Source organism: Rhinatrema bivittatum, chromosome 2, assembly GCF_901001135.1.
Source record: "Rhinatrema bivittatum chromosome 2, aRhiBiv1.1, whole genome shotgun sequence".
In the NCBI taxonomy this organism is placed as follows: Eukaryota; Metazoa; Chordata; class Amphibia; order Gymnophiona; family Rhinatrematidae; genus Rhinatrema; species Rhinatrema bivittatum.
This window is the reverse complement of record NC_042616.1, coordinates 379,005,251-379,027,456: the sequence shown is the minus strand read 5'-3', so window position 1 is coordinate 379,027,456 and position 22,206 is coordinate 379,005,251. Positions and strand designations below refer to the sequence as shown.

The 22,206-nt window shown below is 42.6% G+C and overlaps 1 protein-coding gene across 1 annotated transcript in view; it reads left to right on the top strand.

The window, feature by feature from the left end:
• GABBR2 (gamma-aminobutyric acid type B receptor subunit 2) overlaps positions 1-22,206 on the top strand; it is a 2,655,237-nt gene that overhangs the window by 2,286,414 nt on the left and 346,617 nt on the right. Inside the window, 1 exon segment of the mRNA XM_029587103.1 lies at positions 8,111-8,233. Coding sequence (XP_029442963.1) covers positions 8,111-8,233 — 123 coding nt within the window.

Genomic DNA, 22,206 nt, shown 5'->3' with positions numbered 1-22,206 from the left:
TCCTCGGAAAGGCTTTCAGAAATGGCATCCTCACTCCTCGCTGGATCACCAGGGAGTTGTGGTAAGTCTTTGGGGGGGGATTAAGGAAGGTGAGGGGTTTAAATTTTTATTTTGGATCAACAATCGCGATTTCCAACTTATTCAACATAGCTATGTTGAATAAGTTGGAAATCCGATCGTTTATGTCTTATCACTTTTTTAAGTTAAAAAAAAAATAAGTAGCATTTTACATTTATGTTCATTACGAATGCACACCCCTACCATGTATAGATTATCGGGGATTGAATGCCATTACCCGGAAGAATCGTTATCCACTGCCTCTAATTCCTGAGTTGCTGGATAAACTCCAAGGTGCACAAGTTTTCACTAAGCTGGACTTACGAGGTGCTTACAATTTGGTCCGTATCCGTCCTGGGGATGAGTGGAAGACCGCATTTAACACCCGGGACGGACATTACGAGTATTTGGTAATGCCGTTTGGACTATGTAACGCTCCCGCTGTGTTCCAACATTTAATGAACGAGGTGCTTCGGGAATTATTGAACTCATGCGTAATCGTGTACCTGGACGACGTCCTCATCTACTCTCCAGATTTGATCACTCACCGGCAACACGTTCGGCAGGTACTTCAGATTCTGCGGAACCATCACTTATATGCGAAATTTGAGAAGTGTCTCTTTGAACAGGAGTCCCTGCCCTTTTTAGGGTACATCGTTTCCACAACTGGGTTTCGTATGGATCCCAGCAAGGTATCCGCCATCAGGAATTGGCCCCGGCCGGCAGGTCTGAAAGCTTTGCAACGCTTCTTAGGATTCGCAAATTTCTACCGTCACTTTATTCCACAGTATTCCCGGATGGTGGCACCACTGACCAGTTTGACCAAGAAGGGCGCCGACGCCCGAACATGGCCCACTGAGGCGGGTAAAGCCTTTGAGGACTTAAAGGAGGCCTTCCTCCAGGACACCTGTCTAAGACATCCAGATCCGACACGGCCTTTTTTCGTGGAAGTGGACGCCTCAAATATAGCCGTGGGGGCAGTCCTTTCTCAAAGTTCTAGTTCTGGTCATCTCCTACCTTGTTCCTATTTTTCCAAGAAGTTCACACCAGCAGAGAGTAACTACGGAATAGGAGATAAGGAGTTGCTAGCGATCAAGTTAGCTCTGGAGGAGTGGAGACAATGGCTGGAGGGGTCACTTCACCCTGTTACGGTCTACACTGACCATAAGAATTTGGAATTCTTGAACCAAGCCCAGTGGCTCAATCCCAGGCAAGCGCGATGGTCACTTTTCTTCAGTCGATTCGACTTCATCCTCAAGTACCGTCCAGCTTCCAAGAACATTCGGGCCGATGCCTTATCCCGCAACGACATACAGGAGGAGAGAGAAGAAGCGCCTCAACACATCATCAATCCCGTCAAGATCCAGCTAGCCAGCACCCCCGTGTCTTCTCAAGGAAGAGTAGTCGTGCCTCGTAGAGACCGCAAGAGGGTCCTTGAGTGGGCCCATGCCTCTCTTTCCGGGGGCCACGCCGGCAGAGGTAGAACGCTTGATCTCCTGAACCGATATTACTGGTGGCCAAGAGTGCGTCAGGATGTGCGCTTGTATGTGGACTCCGGTCCAGTATGTGCTAGACAAAAGCCCCTCTGTGGACGTCCTTGGGGTCTGTTACAACCGCTACCCATACCCACCGAACCGTGGACTCATATTGCCACGGATTTTGTGGTGGATTTGCCGCCGTCCGAGGGCAAGACGGTGATCTGGGTCACAGTGGATCGCTTTTCCAAAATGGTGCATTTTGTACCGCTACCCAAGCTTCCTTCGGCTCCTGAACTAGCACTACTTTTCACACAGCACATCTTTCGGGCTCACGGCCTCCCGCAAAGCATCGTATCGGACAGAGGGCCTCAATTCACCGCTCGATTTTGGCGAGCCATCTGCAAAAAGTTTGGAATACAGCTGAACTTATCTACGGCATTTCACCCCCAGAGTAATGGTCAGACAGAGCGGATGAACAGGTTACTAAAGACCTTCCTCCGAAGCTTCATCTCCGAGAAGGGGAACAACTGGGTTTCTCTTCTTCCCTGGGCCGAGTTTGCCTACAATAACCACACTCATTCAGTTACGGGGCAAACACCCTTTCAGACTGTTTTTGGACGCCATCTGAAGCTGCCAGTTCCTATTCCAGTTACCGTTCCCTCACCAGCAGCACTGTTGGTAGCTCATCAGATTCACCATCTTTGGAAGACTATTCAACAACGTCTTATTTCTTCCGCAGAGAAGGCGCAAAGATGCGCCAATCGTCATCGATGGCCAGCGCCAGTATTCCTACCCGGTTCCAAGGTCTGGTTGAGTACCAGGAACCTCCACCTGCCAGGGCGGTCTCGAAAATTGACACCCAAGTACTGTGGTCCGTTCCAAGTAATGGAGCGAATAGGCTTGGTGTCCTATAGACTTGGACTCCCTTCATCTCTCCGCGTACACAACGTCTTCCATGTATCACTCTTGAAGCCAGTGATGCTCTCCCGATTTCATCAACCTACAACTGATGCAGTATCATCTTCCTCTTCTGCGGAACCCACCTATCAGGTACGGGAAGTGCTGGATGTGCGGTTTCACGCCAGCCGCTGGGAGTATTTGCTGGCTTGGGAGGGATGTGGTCCTGAGGAAAATTCCTGGGAGCCAGCTCGAAATATTCTGGACAAGTCACTGTTGCTTCACTTTCATCAGGACAATCCTGGGAAACCAGGACCCCTGCGGAGGGGGCGTAAGAGGGGGGGTACTGTTACAGCCCCGGTCGCCATGCCAGCAACCGGGTCCTTACCTGCCCCGCGGGTCCCTCTCCACCGCCGCGAGCCGTGTGTCTCTGGGCCGGCCTGGCCGCATGGCAGCGGCGTCTCCCTTGTGGAGACGCCGGCGAGGGCCAGCGATAGCTCCTCCCCCTGCAGGGGAACGCGCGCGCGCGCGAGGGCAAGCCTTTTACAGGTCCAGCACCCGGAAGTGCTGAATCATTCCTCTCCTGACGTCAGCCTCGGGGGGGATTTAAACCTGCAGGTTCCCTTCCTGCTTTGCCTTGCAACGCGGTCACTCCTCGGAGGATTAGTTGCTGTTCCTGTGTTCTTGATCCTGTGTTCCAGTTCCAGCGTTCCCGATTCGTTTCTGCTTGATTGCTGCCTGCCCTGATCCTGGTTTGTCTTAACGGTTCTCATTCTTGCCTGCCTGCCCTGATCCTGGTTTGTCTTCACGGTTCTGATTCTTGCTGCCTGCCCTGACCCCGGTTCGTCTTCACGATTCCGTCTTCTGCTGCCAGTCCTGACCACGGTCCGCTCCGGATTTTCTTCCACGCCAGCGTCTCTCCTAAGTCCCAGCGGTCCGGGTCCCTACGGGCTCCTCCTGGGGGGACCTCGGACTTCCAGGGCGAAGCCACCTAAGTCCTAGCGACCCGGGCCTCAACAGCTCCTCTGGTGGGGTCACGGGTTTCCAGGTGAAGTTCCAACTCCCGCTGAGCGTGTCTGCCTGCCGATCGTCTCTCCTTGCCGATCGGCCTAAGGATCCACTTTCCGACGGCAACAAGGCATTTCAACTAGGGAACAGTGGTGGCACTAGGTGGCAAGTGAATTTGGCATGTCACTCCCAAATAAAACAGGAAGAGGAGGTAACAAAATCAACCAGTTCATAAAAGCAGAAAAAGTGACTATGAAGAGCAGCTGGAACTACAAATGCTCATATTCTGGGCAACATAATTCCAGACCTGCAGGCCCTAATGGTGGAGGCGGACTTGGACATTGTAGCTGTTATGGAGACATGGTTCATTGATTCTCATGATTGGAATATGGCCATCCTAGGCTATAACTTGCTAAGAAAAGACAGAAAAGGGGGAAGTGTAGCTCTTTAGTCAAACACACTATATCCAAGAAACTGAATTGCAAGGGGTGTGGGGTAGAGAAGAAGCATTATGGACCATCCTTATAAAAGAAGATCATGCTTCCATTGTTTCTTGTGTGATCTACAGGCCACCAACTCTAACAGGACAGAGAACTCATTGAAGACATCCAAAACGTGAGAAAGAAGGGTGAAATGTTCCTCATTGGAGATTTTAATCTGCTCAATGTGGATTGGAGTATCTCTTCCTCGGAATCTACAGGAAGTAGAGAGATAGTGGTTGCCCTTCAAGGGGCTCTTCTCAAACAAATGTTAATGGAACCCACAAGAGAGGGTGTAATACTTGATCTAGTGCTCACTAATGGTGATAATATCTCTAATATTTGGGTAGGGGCTCACCTGAACACCAGTGATCATAAATCAGTGTGGTTCAATTATACAAATAGGATACAGAGAAGTCACACAAAGACCCAAGTTTTGAATTTCAAAAATACAGACTTTGTCAAAATGGGGACTTACCTGGAAGAAGAACTGGAAGACTAGGAGGAAATGGATGAGGTCGAATAAGAGTGGGCCAAGCTAAAAGGAGCTATTACAAAGGCATCAAATCTATGTGATAGAAAAGTAAACAAGAGTAAGAGGAAAAAGAAACTGATCTGGTTCTCTAAGGGCGGTAGCTGAAAAAATAAAGGCAAAAAGAACAGTGTTGAAGAAGTATAAAGGATGCCAAGAAAGGAACACAGGGAAGAATATCTGTTAAACTGAGGGAGACGAAAGAAATAAGGAAAGCAAATGGTCAAGCGGAAGAAAGGATGGCAAAAGAGGTAAAGCAAAGAGACAAAACATTTTTCAGATATATCAGAGAAATAAAGGAGGTCAGAAGTTGTATAGTAAAATTGAAAGGTGACAATGAGCAATATGTGGAGAATAACAAAGAAATGGCAGAAATATTATACAAATACTTCAGTTCGGTGTTCACTAAAGAAGATCCTAGAGGAGACCATTCCTCATTAACAAGACTGTAGATGGGAATGGAGTAGATGAAACTCCGTTTACGGAAGAGAATACATGGGAGGAGCTAGGCAAACTGAAAGTGGTCAAGGCATTGGGGTCAGATGAGATACACTCCAGGATACTGAGAAATGTGCTGACAGGCCCACTGAAGGACCTGTTCAATAGATCCCTGGAAATGAGTGTGGTGCCACGGGATTGGAGAAGAGTAGTGGTGGTACCGCTTCACAAGCGTAGTAGCAGAGAGGAGACTGGAAACTACAGGCCAGTTTGCCTAACCTTGATGGTTGGAAAATTAATGGAGATTCTGCTGAAACAAAGGATAGTGAACTATCTACAATCTGGTGGGTTGTTGGATCTAAAACAGCATGGATTTACCAGGGGTGACTAGAGAAATGGATTGAGGAAGAGCACTTGATATGATCTACTTGGATTTCAGCAAAGCTTTAGATTCGGTCCTGCATAGGAGGCTTGTGAATAAAATGAGAAGCTTGGGAGTGAGCGCCAAAGTGGTGACCTGGATTACAAACTGGTTAACTGATAGAGACCATGTATAATGGTAAATGGAATCTACCCTGAAAAGAGAACCGTTAAGTGGAATGCCACAGGGATTGGTGTTTGGAACGGTTTTGTTCAATACCTTTGTGAACAAAATTGCAGAAGGGATAAAAGGTAAAAAGTTTGCTTATTTGCGGATGGTACGTAGATCTATATCAGAGTGTACCCACCTGAAGGGGTAGAGAGAATGAAAAGAAATTTAAGAAAGCTTGAAGAGTGGTTGAACATTTGGCAGCTGGGATTCAATACCAAGAAGTGCAGAGTCATGCATTTGGGGTGTGGTAATCCAAAAGAACTGTATGTGATGGGGAGTGAAAGACTGATGTACATGGACCAAGAGTGGGATCTTGGGGTAATAGTATTTGGAGATCTGAAAATGGCGAAGCAATATTACAAGGCGATAGCTAAAGCCAGGAAAATGTTGGGCTGCATAGAGAGTGGAATAACCAGTAAGAAAACAGAGGTGATAATGCATTTGTACAGGATCTTGGTGAGGCCTCACTTGTAGTACTGTGCTCAGTTCTAGAGTCCGTATCTCAAAAGGGATAGAGAAAGGATGGAGGCGGTCCAGAGAAGGGCAATGAAAATGTTGTGGGGTCTGAATTGGAAGACATATGAGGAGAGGCTGAAGGATCTAAATATGTATACCTTGGAAGAGAGAAGGTGCAGGGGTGATATTATACAGCCTTTCAGATACCTGAAAGGTTTTAATGATACATGGACTTTGAACCTTTTCCATTGAAAAGAAAACAATAGAACTAGGGGTCACGAAATGAAACTCCAGGGTCGGGACATCTCAGAACCAACGTCAGGAACTATTTCTTCACAGAGAGGGTGGTGGATGCTTGGAATATCCTTTTGGAGGTGGTGGTGAAGATGAAAACAGTCCAAGAATTCAAACGAGCATGGGATAAACACTGGTATCTGTAAAGGCTAGGGGACAGAACTGAGAAAAGCGTGCAGGGGTCACTTGCTGGTGCAGTGGTTACTACCCTTAACAGAAGGCATAGAGATCATTATCCTTAACCAATATGCCTTGATGATTCTAATGCAACTGTAGCATTGAACTCCACGTCATCGGCGGGGGAAAAAGGCAAGAGAATACAGACAACAACCAAGAAGGCCCAATTTCTACGGTCTGGGTACTGATATGCAGACATAAGGGAAAAAGCATAGGACTGCTTCTACAGCCAAGTCCATAAGCAAAGCATGTCACGCAACACTGTCTGAATTTTCAAGAAAGTTTATCACCCAGTAAAAATGTTATCTGCAATTTTTATGGGTACCATAAGGCTTAGGGATAACTGTTCAGAGAGACTATCCTTAAGAGAAACATGGGAGTAACCTGCACAGAGTGGCATCTACTACCTTATGAAGCTTGTTGGGCAGATTGGATGGACATTTGGTCCTTTTCTGCAATCATTTCTCTGTTTCTATGACTCACACACACTTAGACTCACTAATTTACTGTCACACACACACTCATTGTCACATACCCAGGCTCACTCTTTCACACACTGTTTCTTCTCCTTCTCCAGCATGGAGTAGTAGCAGCAGCTGCCTGTGAATAGCTGAAAAATATTTTTTTTTACTCACCTTGGTGGTTAGGGGCATCCAGGCAAAGCTCCACGATAACAGGGTCTTGGAGGGCTGCCTCTTGCTGAGGGAGCATGTGTGCCTTGCTGTAAGAAGGAGCCCGCTGCAAGCCCCCAATAAAACATGTTTCATTTTTGCCATGGCCCAAGGACAATGGGGGCTCACAGCAGAGATGCCGAGGGCATGGACTATTGAGCCAGGAGAGGAGAGAAGAGCATGAGGTGCATAGAATGGGTGTGAGACAGATGTGGATGGCTTGTAGTCTGCCTTTCGCCAGGATATGCAGAGCTGGTCAGGGGAAGCAGCTGGATTGTTTCCCCCTTCACAGTTGAAGAGACTTTATGGGAGGAAGTCCAGGGACTTGCCATAGGAAATACGAGCCTGGGGGCCTTGTGTTTGTCGTAGCGTTATCAAAATCATGGGGCTGCTGCGAAGAACACATACCATGTGGTATTGATTGCACCACCCAAAGTTCAAAACCCTGATAGGCCAATCCACTCCTGTATGTGAACACTGCCCCTGGCATCCCCAGCCGTGGCCAACCCAGGCAGTGGAAAACTTGAGCCAGGAATCAAATCCAAGGTTCTTCACACTGAGCCAGCCCCACTACCATTTATAATGTAAGGTTATTGGATTGAGAGAGATGTCTTATAAGTATGCCTCTCAGTCTTTTATATGTAATAAGATCTCTGTTCACTTATTTTTGAGTAGCATATAATTTAAGAATATTCAGATTGCTAATCTGGATAAGAACAAAGGTCCTTCCAGTTCAATATTCTGTCTCTTGACAGTGACCATCAGCGGGTATACAGAGAAAGTATATAAGCAAAGGACATCTGGAGGTTTGTTGATCTGCTTTTAGCAGTCATAATTTAAGAATGTATTTGAATCCAGGGTAATTTCCCTATTATATGAAATAGCACATGATTGAAATATCTTTCATTTTTTTACATCATTATTAAAAGTTCTCCATAGCACCAATGGATCTTTATTATTTTCAGATGAAATCTACTTGAAATTCTTAAGCTCATAGAAGCAACCCCTTTCTATTTTTTATTTCCCTACAGATCATTAAGGATCAGAAACTGATGGTGATAGTTGGAGGAATGCTGCTCATCGACCTGTGCATCTTGATTTGCTGGCAGGTAGTGGACCCTTTGAAAAGGACAGAGGAAAACTATAATTTAGAGGTATGTCACCAGGATGTTAATATCAATAAACATGGCTACATATATCTGTTTATTTTGTTCCCACTTAAAAAATATGAGTAGTACTGAAAAAGAGAAAAATAAACCCTCGTTAAAAGCGGGAGATGGCTGGTTTTATCACATGCCTGCTGGTAAACAAAGAAAGTACTCCTTGCTATACTTGTAGAGGATGTAAAGATGAGGAAATATTTCATTGCATTCAAGATGTTGTATCAGTTACTTTAAGAGGTTTTAGATGAACTTAGAGAAGGGGATAAAAGCTGTAAACACAGGAGAATTCTTTGCCGGGAGTTTATAATAGATGCTGTTGCAATGAATAATAGATTATCAGAAACCATTAGTGCTGGAGATATTTTTTGGAGGAACATGTACAGCCTTGAATTAAAGATTTCCAGTTGATTGTATAAAAAGTCATGAATTAGCATGGGGGTTCTCAGACCTGTTCCTGTTCGTTTTTGTGAACTTCTAGGTTTTCACAAAACATCTGTGAAGTCATACAACAATTCAATCAAAGCATTAGTAATTCTAAAGTGCATATGTTATTTTCTTCAAGGGATGTAGAGGAAGATGGTATATAATATGTGCCCAGTTTTTATCTTTTCTACTTAGAGAAGTAGCAGGAGGAACTGAAAAATATTTGTGCTAAAGCATAAAGTGCATGTGCATATATCACTGTAGAAATAATAATGATAATTTGAATGTAGTGCTTTTCAGCTAAATATAAGGTCAACATGCTTTCATAATTATAATTTACTAGTATAAAGGTAGATGAAGCTGCCTTGAGGCGACTGTTTTAATGTATTTCCGCCCTGGAGGCGACTGTTCAGTTCCTTGTAAACCGGTGCGATATGTATTCTTTACAGGAACATCGGTATATAAAAATTAAAAATAAATAAAATAAATAAATAAATGAAGCTGCCTTGGTTTAATGGTACTTGTAACTAATTTCAGTATTTTAATGGTATGTGGTCAGCTTTTGAAGTAGATGATGTATACATTTTCAGTTTTCAACTGCAGGTAAAAAAAAAGTTTGCTTTTTGAAATGTTTGCTATAGATAATATGTATACCAAGAGTAGAGATTCTCAGCCTGGAGCTTGGGACCTGCCAGGCCGTCTCCTTTTCAGGAAATTGACAATAGGTGTGCATGAGTTGTATGCACTGCCTCCATTGTATGCAGACATATTTCATGCATATTCATTATGGATATCTAAAAATAAAATAGGTCAGGTGTGTCACAAGGACTTAGTTAAGAACTGCTGTTCGAGAGGGTATTCCCTCATGAGGAATAGGAGACTCATGGTCAATGCCAGTAATGACAGTGTGGATCCAAAAGTCTCTGGATGCTTAAGCATTTGACTGATCTGTCTTAATCTCTGAGTTAAGTTCCTATCCTGATAGAAAATCCAAAGTCAATGTCTAGGTTTCAAAGGCAGAATTCCCATCTTCTATGAATACTCCTTCTAAGGAATAATATAGCACACAGAGTTTAATTTGACTCAGTTGACTATAAACAATGCAAGCAGGTTGTGGCCCTTGGGCACTCACATCTTCTAGAGCCTTCTGTTGTATCTGTTTTCTTTCTTTTTTTCCTCCTTTCCATTTAATAGTTCTTGTGGGGCATTCATGACTTAGGGGGAGCAAAAGACAGAGAAAATGCACAAAATGGAAATAATTATTGAAGAAAATGTTTTAAGTCAAGCACACACTTATGTCGATAGTGGAGTTCTGGCAATCATAGGAACAGCATCCACAGTATGAACTGGGAATTTAAGAAGCTGAAAGAAGCTATAATGCCTTGTGTGCTTCTTACAAGAAGCAAACACATTTTATTGTAACAGCGGTTCTCAAACCTTGGTAAATATCAGTGTGCTACATTAGCAGTAAGTGAAGTCTCAAAGGGTTATCGTCCTTCATTTCATTTTAGTTTTAGAGCACTAGTTTCATTTCTTATAGGTTTATAAAAACTATAAAGAAATACAGCTGAAGTTATGCAAAAAAGCAATATTAATATCCCTGAAGATCCATATGTCTCCTGTTTTAAGATACGAATCACTAGTATAAATTATAATCTGCAGTGTTATTAGGGTGCATACAAATTCTTCTTTCATTCAAAAAGACTGATATACTAATCTATGGGATTTCCTATGGGTTACCAGCAATTTCACATATAATTTTACTGTGGAGCTCTGTAAAAATATTGTACTAGAAATGTTGCTATTTGGCCCAGCAGAAAAAAAAGATAACTATGCCTTATTGAAGTACATTTAATTTTTTTGCAAAAATTGGCATGCAAATACTGTTTTTGCATGGTGGTTTTCAAGAAATGTAAAATTAGTGAACTGCTTTGTGTAATTTTGCATTACAGCAGCTCATTAATTTAAATTTAAATAAACTTGTACATAATGGTCAACATGTCAAAAGTTTACTATTTGCAAAATGGCAAACGGGAATTTGATTGCAAATGGGGCTTCGCACAAAACAGTAGCTTAGGGATTAGAGCAGTGGCTATGAACTAGTAAGACCAGGGTTCAAGACCCACTGTCACTCCTTGTGACCTTGGGCAAGTCACTTTACTTCCATTGCCTCAGGCACAAACTTACCCCTAGATTCATCAAACTGCTATAATTTTGCATGGATAACGCAACGCCCGCAATAAGAAAAAGGGGTATTTATGATAATAAAGGCCTTCATAGTAGTCAACTATATCACTATAGGAGGGCCAGCTAATAACTCGAGGTGAGCTTTTGATGGTGGTTTAGGATTTTGGGGCCAGTTTGACATGCAGAGTGAGATGTATTAACAGCACAGTACACCTCAGTGAAGATTTGACATGATTTGGAGTGAGGAAAGTCTCACAAAGATGAGATTTCCCCAATGATCTCTCGCCCTAGCTTGATGGATTCTATAACAGTCTCTCTCTCTCTCTCTCTCTCTCTCTCTCTCTCTCTCTGTTTCCCCTCCCCAGAAATGGCCGAAATGCAATTTGTAATCTTTATTGCGAATTGCGTTATGGCCGTTTTGGGCATATCGCACAGGTTAATGCCAGGAAAAAAGGTGTAGTTATTTCTGGCATTAAAAACGTGATAGCATGTGTTATGATTTTATGTTTATTTATTTTATTATTTTATTTAGTTTATGCATAATTAATCCCTTTTGTCTCATGCTAACTTGTTATACTCTGCTTTTGCCGAGATGTTATAAATATATATATTCTCTCCTTGTATAATGTTATAATCAATATGTTATAACTGTTCTCTGTATAAATTTGTTACACTGTTACACTGTAAACCGGAATGAAGGCACTCTGCTATATTTCGGTATAAAAAAGAATATAAATAAAAATAAATAAATAAATAAATGATATCGCACAGTGCGATATTGCCCTTCATTTTCATTAATCCAGCCCAAACACCTCCCCAATCCCGCCCCTTTGAAAAATTTGCATTCGTGCCACACAGTACCATGATTATCACGTGCCTTATGGCGTTAACGCATGTGTTATGGCATTTTCGCAGGCATTAACGCCATAACACATTTTGATGAATGGCCCTAATAGATTGTAAACCTTCTGGGATAGGGAAATACCTACAGTACCTGAATGTAATCCACTTTCAAGTGCCAAAAAGCAGAATATAAAAATTTTAAAAAAAAGTACAAAAACCTGATATTTGGCATTTCTACATTTTTCACACAAAACACTGTTTGCAAAACAAATTTGTAAGTCAGTACATAATCAGTACAATGTAGATAATTCACAAAATGCTATATATTTTAAAGCTAGAATGGTGAAATAAATCAGAATGGTAAACGAGAATGGTTAATGGCCAGCTTTGGCGAAGAGGCTTGAGTGGTGCAATATATCGAGACTACAATGTACAAATGTGATCTGGGCATGTGAAGAGAGAGGGCCTTATATATCAAGCACGTGAGAGGTGTAAAGACTGGCTGGTGCCATTTTGAATAATAGAAATGGCTAGCCTGGAGCCTAGGGGATGCTCTAGGCCCCACTAGACCATCAGGGAACCCACTAGGTTACAGGGTCCGCAGGTATGGCCAAGGGGGATAGGTAGAGAATTGGGAGGGAATGACATTTAAGTGGGGGGTTGCAAACAGAGGGGTGATATTTGGTGTTGGTGCGGGTATTTGGAACCAGGGATAGAGACTTTTATTCAAGTGGAGGAGTTTGAGGAGTGTGGAGCATCGCCACATGATTTTATTACCTTTTTTTTTTTCATTTTTTCCCTGCAGAGGTGCCTCTAAATTTGGCAGTGGGTAGGGGGAATAGGTGAGGGTCTACCCAGACCCCTTAAGAAGGGTCTGTCACACATTGGGAGGGGGATATTTTGGGATGCTGTGAGTCCTTTTAAAATGATGGCTATCCAGCGCTAAGAGGGCTGCCATTGCATGTTTTTTCCTTTTCCCTGCAATATTTTTTTCTCATGGAATTTTTTCGCAAGAAAAAATATCACAGGGAAGCATCCTCAGTACTTTACCGCAGAGGGGAAAAATACCTCTGGAACGTCTCCACTTAGGGGCAGGGATATACCTACTATACCAGAATGGCATAGTAAATGATCTCTCTGGGGCTGGGGTATACCTACCATACTAGAATGTAATTCACCTTGAACTCAGATTTGGAAAGCTATGTAATTAAATCTAAAATCCAATATGTAGAATCTATTGGTAAGTGATTTCTAGCATGAAATAGGCTTAAACAAATTAAACTGACTTTATTTCAATGTTTTAAAATTAATGATTGAGTATACAAGCTCTTATATAATCAGCTCTCACTATGGAGAGTATATTGATACTAAAATCAAGGTACTTCAAGGATCAAGAGTCTAGGCCTGGGAATTGAACCTAAATTTCCTGCTGGACCACTGAGCTATCCTGAAATCCTTTTGATATTTTACTTCCTTAATGAAAAAAATAACAGATATATGACAGAGGTCCTAAACGAGGTCCTGGTCACTAGAAATTTTCTCTTGGGGAAATTATAAAGGATGCCACTTAATCTCTACTTTTGAGGTTATGGTGATGTGTAATTATGAATAAGGCTTATTGTCAGGTTGCTAGCCACATGATCTGAAACACAGACGGCATCTTCAGTGCCAGTTTATTCATAACATAACAGGTAATAGATTCTTTTCACCTTCATTAACTTCACTGTAATCATATATCAGCAGACTCACAGTATTCACAAACAGTCCAGTCCAAGTCAAAATATTTCAGTTATCTTCCATGCTGAATCCTCCCAAGAATGTTGAGCATTTTTTTTCTGGCTACTTCTGCCTTTTTTTCTTCCCCTCCCCTCCCCTCTCCCGCCTTTATCCCGTATCCCTTGCTTGTAACAGAGTTGCTTCTACTTCTTGGTGCTAATGTAGTTCAAAGACAAGTTATATGAACCATGGGGACCTCTGTAGGTACAGAGTCCCATAGTTCAAACAACATTTTGAACCACACTGGCACTAGCATCAGCAGTAGCAGCACTGAGCAAAAGAAGTAGCTTCTTTACAAGCATCAAACAGGGCACTTCTACAAGGAAGGTAAGGGGAAGAAAAAAAGCCCAAAATGAAGCTTAAAGTTCTGGGGGGAGGGAGGGGAGTGCAGGGGAAGCAGAAGCACTGACTCAGGGAAGGGGAGGAGATGCAAAGGATCTCAGATTTGGCTGGAGGGTTATTGGAGAGGGGACTCCAAGATTTGGTGGGTAAGAGAGAAAATAGAGACTCCAAGATTTGGGAATAGAAAGGGAGAAAAAGTGGGGATCTCCCAGATTCAGGGAGAAGAAGTGGGGGCTGGGTAGAGAAGAGTTAAGATTCAGGGATGGGGTAAAAGAAGAGGGGATTTCTAAATCTAGGGAGGGAGGAAGAGAGAGCAGAAGTTCCTAGATTGGGGGGTGAAGAGAATTTTAGATAATGCAATTTACATATATTTTATAAACAACATAAGTAAGGAAAGAGGATAAACAGAGGCTGGGTGTGGAGAAGAAAGTAGAGACTTGAGAATGTTTGGGGAGATCATGCATTTTCAGAGATTTGATGGGGATTGTGTGGGAACATTTGGATTGTGGGAAGAGTGGGAACTCGGCAGTTGGGGTGGAGGTATGGGTGGCAATGTGTTAGTGGCCTAGCATGTATGAGATAAGACTATTGCTATGAGATGTGGGCTAGGAGAAATGGGCTGAATGTTAGGGAAAGGTTGCGATATGTTATGTCGAACTTGAAACAGGGGTAGGGGTGAGAAGGAATGAAAAGGGATGGGGAGGGGACAGAGGAAGAGGAAAAGTATAGGTCTGTTAAGGGAGTGAGAAAGGGTGGATATGGGGCTTTGGGAGAGGTAGCTCTCAAGATGGTAAAACAAGAGTGAATGAGCAACAGGAGGAATTGAGGCTAATGAGAGGATGAGGAATGGGAAAAGAGATGGCTGAGGATGGGGTAAGAGAGCAGGGCAATGGGCTGGAAAGGGGATGAGAGAGGGAGATGGGAAAACTAGTGGGTAGGTAAGAAGTGAAAGATGGAGACTGAAGACTAGAGAATGAGAGAGGGGAGAAGGGGGTGAAATATAACTAAATGGAAAGAAAAACAATAAGAGATAAAAGGGTTTGGCCTGGGCCTAGCGCCTCGTCAGCAGGATCCCCTTTGGACCAGGTAAGTGAGGGCTGGGGGGGCCAAGAGGTCCTGTTTTCATTTTTTTTTCTTTTTTTTTTGTTCAATGTTTGATTAGTTTTATTTCACACGAATCAAACATTCCACTAACCAAAATTTGTTTTAAAAAACTCCCAAAAAAACCCCAAAAAACAAAAACAATTTTTTTATCCTTGCGCACCCCTAATATCAATGTCAAAGATAGATGTGAGGGAGGAATTGAAGAAGACTGGATGCAAGAGAAGAAACACAAATGGACAGTTAATACTAGATAAGAAGATAAAGGAAAGAGGAGAGAGCCTTGGACCAACACAATTGGAAAATTATAAAGCAATTTATTTTCAGTTTAGTAAATTAGTATATTAACTTCTGGCATATGCATCTCTGATTCCTTTGTATTTTATTTTTAATTTGTTTTTATTATTGTTATATCAATTATATTGTGTTGCGCTCAGGGGTGCATCCTTGTCCTGAGGCAGTGGAGAACCACCTCCTGGTAGGGACCAGGAGGCAAACTGCCCCCAAGGGGGGAGCACTGGAGGAAACAGAGGCTAGGAACAGCTTCACCACTGGAAGCCCGAGGTCCCCCTGGGAGGAGCCCGTAGGGACTCGGGCCCGCTTGGACTTAGTTGGGCCTCACATGGTCTCCTGGGAGAGTGAAAGTCCAGCGTGCCCATGGACAGAGGGGGAGCGTGGTCAAGTTCGAGACTGGAGGTCAGGTGGAGCAAGGAGGACCAGAAGAGCGTAGACGATGACAAGGCTAGGAACAGAGCCATAATCTGGAGATGAAGTCGAACAGGCAGAGGTCAGAGTCCCAGGAATCAGTCCAAGGAATGATCACAAAGCAGAGGTCAGATACCGGAGGTCAGACGAGGTCACAGGCAAGCTGGGGTCAGAAGGCAGGCAGCAGACGGACGAGTCGAGTAGCAGGCCGGAGTCAGGAGGCAGGCAGCAGGCAGGTAGGTCAAGAAGCAAACCGAGGTCAGTACCAGAGAAACAGTCCGGGGTACTACCTGGGTAGACGAACAGACTAACAGGAACAGGAGGACACTGGAACTAGGAAGCAGGAACAGAACTGGAACAGAAGGATCCTGGAATGAGACTTGGAACAAGACAGGAACAAGAACAGGTGTGGAGACAATCTAGCATAAGCCGACCCGATTGCCAAGGCAAGGAAGTGCAGGCAGGGACTTCCTTATAACAGACGCTCAATCAGGGCGCACCGCGGAGCTAAGATCCGCCCTTGGCCCTACAAGAGGCTGAACAGTCTGCGCGCGTAGGGATGTGGCCGACAGCGCCAAAGATGCCGAGCTCCGGCGTGAGGCCTGGTGCGAGTACAAGGCCCGGCGACCACCGCCGTGGGACGCCAGGGCCTGGAATTGCTAGCAGCTGCCACTAGGGAGGCCGACCTGGGACCTGCCATGGGACCATGAAGGTGAGCAGGCCCATGTGCGGGACAGGCGCGGACGGGGCGCATAACATAATGCATGTAATAAAAATAATCGGAAATACAGAAAGAGTTATCTCTAATGTAAAGGAAACCAGATTTACTGAGATACATATTGTAATTTATAAACCGGCATAACCTGGGGGTAAATGAGAGAACAAAAAAAAAACGTATAGCAGTTAGAAATAATAATTAATTTAAGGAGAGGATGTCGACTTAATCCTTATTAACTGCCCCGCTACCTCAATAATAAATCACCTAATTCTCTTAGATACCACTCTAGACTTATCTATTAAGAAACGTTCAAGATGGAGCAGGTCAGTAAAATTGAATCTATTATTATGAAAAGTGACTAAATACTTACATGGAAATTTCAAGTAGGAACTGACCCCCATACTGAGTACTCTGCTTGTAGGAAAAAAACTGTTTACGATGGGCCTGAATAGCCTGGGAAACATCAGGAAAAATATATATCTTTTGTCCACAAAAAAGAAACTCCTTACATTGAAAATATTTATGAAACATTAATTCTTTATCTTTATGCAGGGCAAAACTAACCAAAGAGTAGCCCTAACTGGGATGTCATCTATAGAGGCCTCCAGGACTAACCGATAGAAACCATATTCTCCTCCCTAGCAATCTGAACTTTCCTTCCTGGTAATATATAACCTGGACAAACCAAGGATCTTATCTTACATCAAATGATAATACTCACATAAATACGTTTTTAAATAATTCCATAAATGATAGCAATCTGGTAACAGAAAAATTTAACAAGTGCAAATTAAGGGCTCTTGAATATTTTCAATCATTTCCAAGCAATTATAAATCATTAAATTGTCCTTAATAAAGGAAGAGCAATTTGCTTGGATAGAAATCATTTGAGAGTTCTTCTTGAAAACTGAACTTTGTACATCATGAAGTTTCTTCTCCTGTTCTTCCATCTTGGACCTAACCTGCAAGAAAAATTTGTGAATCTGAAAGGATGAGGGGCTGATGGTTGGACGTGCATTTTGGACGCGCTAAAGTAACACCCAATGCAGTAAGGAGATTAGCGCATCCAAACAACTGCATAGCTGATAGCGCTCATCCTTTGTAAATTCCATGTAATTGAGGCTATTAGCTATTACCCCCTGATGTAGTAAATCCATGGGCACCCTAAACATTCTTTTTAACCCAGCAAATTAACGCCAGCCCCTGAGCTAGCATTAAGTCATTCGCAAGGCATGGGCTTATGAAGAAAATCACAAATACTGTTCTTTGTGGTTCTTCCACATAGGGAGGGCCCACAGAGAACAATAGATCTATTAAAGATCCACTAAAGAATTAATGAAATGGATGGTTACAAAAAAACAATTTCTGGACGCACATATACCTGCTGCAGGCAGATTTCGCCACTTGCTGTTGTGCATCCAGAACAGTTGTTGGTTTTTTTTGTAATTGATCCATTACATTTAATTCTTTCTTGAGCCTGTAGCAATTGTATGAGTGCCCGTAGCAATAAGCGCAAAGCCATGTCTCCTGAGCGCTAGGGATGCACAATTTCTCCCTAGCACATCCCTTTTAACACATGAGCTCATTTAAATATATCATCAAGCACCCAGGAGAGGTGTCTGTGTGTGCATTCAAAAAACGGGCGCCCAATTTGGATGCACATTTTTACACGCTTCTTATTGCATCAGCCTGTGAAGGAAATTTTTGTCCAGTTTAGCTACTAGTTTCCAGACATCTAGTAGTGTTACATTAGCAGGCACTTCAATAGCTTCCATAGAGTCACCAGTCAGGGGAATAATGCTAGGGAAATCAACCCCACTGGAATTTCCCTCAATCTACCAAACTTGAAGATATTAGTTTTGTTGAAGGTTTGAGGTATTACTCGATGCCTGCAAAGGAGATGAGGTAACTGACAGTGATGTCATGAAGTTGCTTGAGGGATTAACTCCCACTATAAATGATGTGGGTACGGGTTGTAAAGGCGGCAAATTTTCTCCAAGACTCAGAGATCCCTGAAATGGAGGTCTCATTCTGTAAGTCTCTATTGAACCACTCACCCAGTCGAAGGACGTGTCACCAATGAGGCCTCATATCACTGAAGGAGCAGTAGTGGTTGTAGGAGCTGGTGTGATACCCAACGTTTGGGTTTCCTTTTTCTTCCCACTTCAGCGCCTAGGAGCGCGCCCCTTTGGCACGCAGCTGCGCGCTGCAGGACACCACTTTCATAGTTGGTATAGGTGCTGACAGATGACATCAATTTGGGCCTGAAGGAGGGGGAGGAATTCTAGCTATCTCAGTGTGTTGCCAGCAAGGCCGAGGGACCCTGTAGGCAGTAAGTGCACTCCAACTTCTCATTTCCTCCACACTTCCTTCCAATACCTTTTGTATTTTCCTCAGTACAAGTAGAAATGCATTTCTATTTCTATTTCTGTGGTGTTGCGCTGCATACAGTCTGCCTTCTCAGGATTTCCATTTTTATTTTTGTTTGTACATTTCTAGTTTGTAGTCACTTATTCTGTATTTGGTGAGGGTCTGTCTGTGACACAGGTAAAATATTCTGCAAGTGTGTAGTTTCTGTGTAGGAATGTATAGCAGACTGGCTTTTTTATTTTTCCATTATGAGGTCTACTGCTGTTTTATAGCCTGTAATATTTGCAATGCTGCCTTTTCATGGGTAAGGTTATTCAAGTGCGAGTCTGGCAGTTAGTGTGTTATGGTACCACAGGTTTGCTGTACAGGTTTTGCGTGCATTTTTTGCAGAGTTGTGTAATACTTTACAATGTTCTTGAAGTGGAATGAGTTTGTCTTGCTTTTACTGAGATGGTACTAGAATTTGAATATTATTTTTGTACTAAGAATAATAAATTACAAACATAACATAAAACAAAACAAACTGAAATCACTATTAAAATTCTTACTCTTCCATAAATCTAAAATAAAATAAATAAATCAAACTGAATAAACTTGCTCAAATATTTGCGACAAGTTTATTTCTAAACAACTTACAATCTTCTTGCAGCCTTAGTTTAGGTTCCAATGCATTCCTCAGTACTGGACCAACCTGAGGAAAAAACTGTACTGCAGTGCAAACTAGGCACTACAAACTAGGCAAAGTGAATGGGCAGCAACATAAAACTGAATCAAAGCAGTCAAAGGACAATTTTCCACATGCATTGATCTGAAAAAAGTGTTAAAGCTTTAAACCTAATTCTTTCAGAAATAGGCAGCCCCTATAAAGACCTTAAGGTGGCATAATATGCTGTCCCATTTTTGAACCAGCTGCAATACCTTAAGCAAACCCTTAGGTAGTCTCAAAAATAGCAAACTACAGTAATTAAGTTTAGAACTAACTCAAGATTGAATTACTGTACAAAAATTTGTTGGCATCAACAGCACTTCAAAGGTTTAATCATTTATAATTTATAAAATGCAGCCCTCGCAATTGATCTTACATGGAGTTCCAACTGAATTCCTGAATTTTTGGCAATTGATATATTAGCGCTGAAAGTGCAAACTGAGGGTAACTTACCCTTCCAGTGCTGATTCTGACAGGCTCAGTGCTTGAGCATTGGGAGGGTGTAAGATTATATTTCACTTCCGGTGGAGATTGGGAAGAATTGGGGTGATGGAGGTGGGCCCCCGGGGGATCCAATTAGGAGTAGTGAGGACTGGCCAGTAGGGATGTGTATTCATTTCAAACAAATTTCAAAAACACAATGAATAAGGGCAATTTGTTTCATTCAGAGGTCCCCAAAATGAATTGGGGGGGGGGGGGTCCCTCGAATGAAATGAACCTTATTCGCTGCATTCATTTGAAATGAATGCATCATGCCTAGACCTCAACTAGACTATATATAAACACCACTGTGAACAGCGATCCTCCCAATTGTTAAACTGATCAAGAACAAAGTAATGCTCTGTCGCTGTGGAAATAATTTTTTGTTGAATTTCATCTATCCATTTTGAAAATTTTTTTTACAATGATAAACTTTCAATTTCAACACCTACACTCCAAAATAGGTATGCATAAATTTTCAATAAAGCTTAATACTTTTAACAAAATTTATCTGAAAAAATATTTTTTAGGAAGAGCAGAAGGTTTCATATAGAGTGTAGGTGTCCCTGCACCAATGTCATAATGGTTATAATCATTAACCTCCTGCCACCTCCATATATGTGATTTTTTCAAAATGATTTTGTTTTTAAATATTTTCTCTGTATAGTCCCAAAATTTCTGTGGTGTCCGTGTTGTAACCAGCACTGCTCTCTAGGCGGAAACAAATGAAACCATTCAAGATGAGATTATGCTGATATTTAAGCGGGTACCTTCAAGTTTCTTTAGTGTTGGCTTTCTTGAATGATAATAATAAATCCCAACATGTCCGTGTTTCAGACCTGAGTCTTTCTTTAGGGGAATATCACCATAGAAATCTCCAACTACTGAAATCGTTTACCTCGCTGTGTAGTTAATTGCTCTGCTTTTCACTGCTCCATGTCTCAGAACAGATGTCTCAGGAGCTACGGTCTATGCCAGAGCATGACTCCAGGACTTTGGCCTAAGCCGAGGCCCGAAGCCAGGACCTGCCTGGAGCATATGTCGAGACCCAAAGCAGAGGCCGTGGCCTATACCCAAGCTCATTGCCAGGATCTTGGTATAAGCTTGGGCTGATGCCGAGGACTTGGCCGAGACCAGAACCTCCAAATACGTTCTTAGCTTATCCGTCAGGTATCCGATGGCCAGGCCTCAGCTGTGTCCCGACGCATGAACCTCGGTCTACGCTGGAACCCAGATTCAGGCCCAGCACTGCAGCCCAGCCCAAAATCCATTTTCCGTCACCGTAATATCAGACGAGACCCAGGGGGGGTTGGCTCTTATTTTTTTTTTTAATGTTTGATTCATTTTTTTCACAGAATTAAATGAATCAAACATTCCATGAACTAAAATTTGTGGGGAAAAAACCTTCTGAAAATGATCCAAAAAATGAAAACACATTTTTTTTCCTGCACATCCCTATTGGCCACCTTCAACTATGGGTGGTTGGAGGGGTCCAGTTGTGGGGGTAAGATTGAATTTTTTTTTGTAATTGGTAAAGGATTTTCAGGGCCAAGGCTATGTAAACAAGAGGACTTTCAGGGCTGGCGGATGCACAGCCCACAGGGCCTTTTCTTTAATTTGAAGAGGGGGAGAAGGAGAATTGGACAACAGGCCTATTTACATATCTTTTCTTTTTACACAGCTCTACTTTACCAGATATTTTTTAAGATATCTGGTTAAGTATCTAGTTATCCAGTAGCACAAGGCCAGATAACTTCAAAATCTAACTGGCTACATTCAAAGATAGTCTCTTAGGTTTTTAAATTATACAGCTACATGTTAAATATCTAGGACAATTCTACGGGAACTTAAGAACATAAGAAATTGCCATGCTGGGTCAGACCAAGGGTCTATCAAGCCCATAATCCTGTTTCCAACAGAGGCCAAAACCAGGCCACAAGAACCTGGCAATTACCCAAACACTAAGAAGATCCCATGCTACTGATACAATTTATAGCAGTGGCTATTCCCTAAGTAAACTTGATTAATAGCCATTAATGGACTTCTCCTCCAAGAACTTATCCAAACCTTTTTTGAACCCAGCTATACTAAATGCACTAACCACATACTCTGGCAACATTTTCCAGAGCTTTATTGTGTGTTGAGTGAAAAAGAATTTTCTCCGATTAGTCTTAAATGTGCTACTTGCTAACTTCATGGAATGCCCCCTAGTCCTTATATTATTTGAAAGTGTAAATAACCGAGTCACATCTACTCGTTCAAGACCTCTCATGATCTTAAAGACCTCTATCATATCCCCCCTCAGCCATCTCT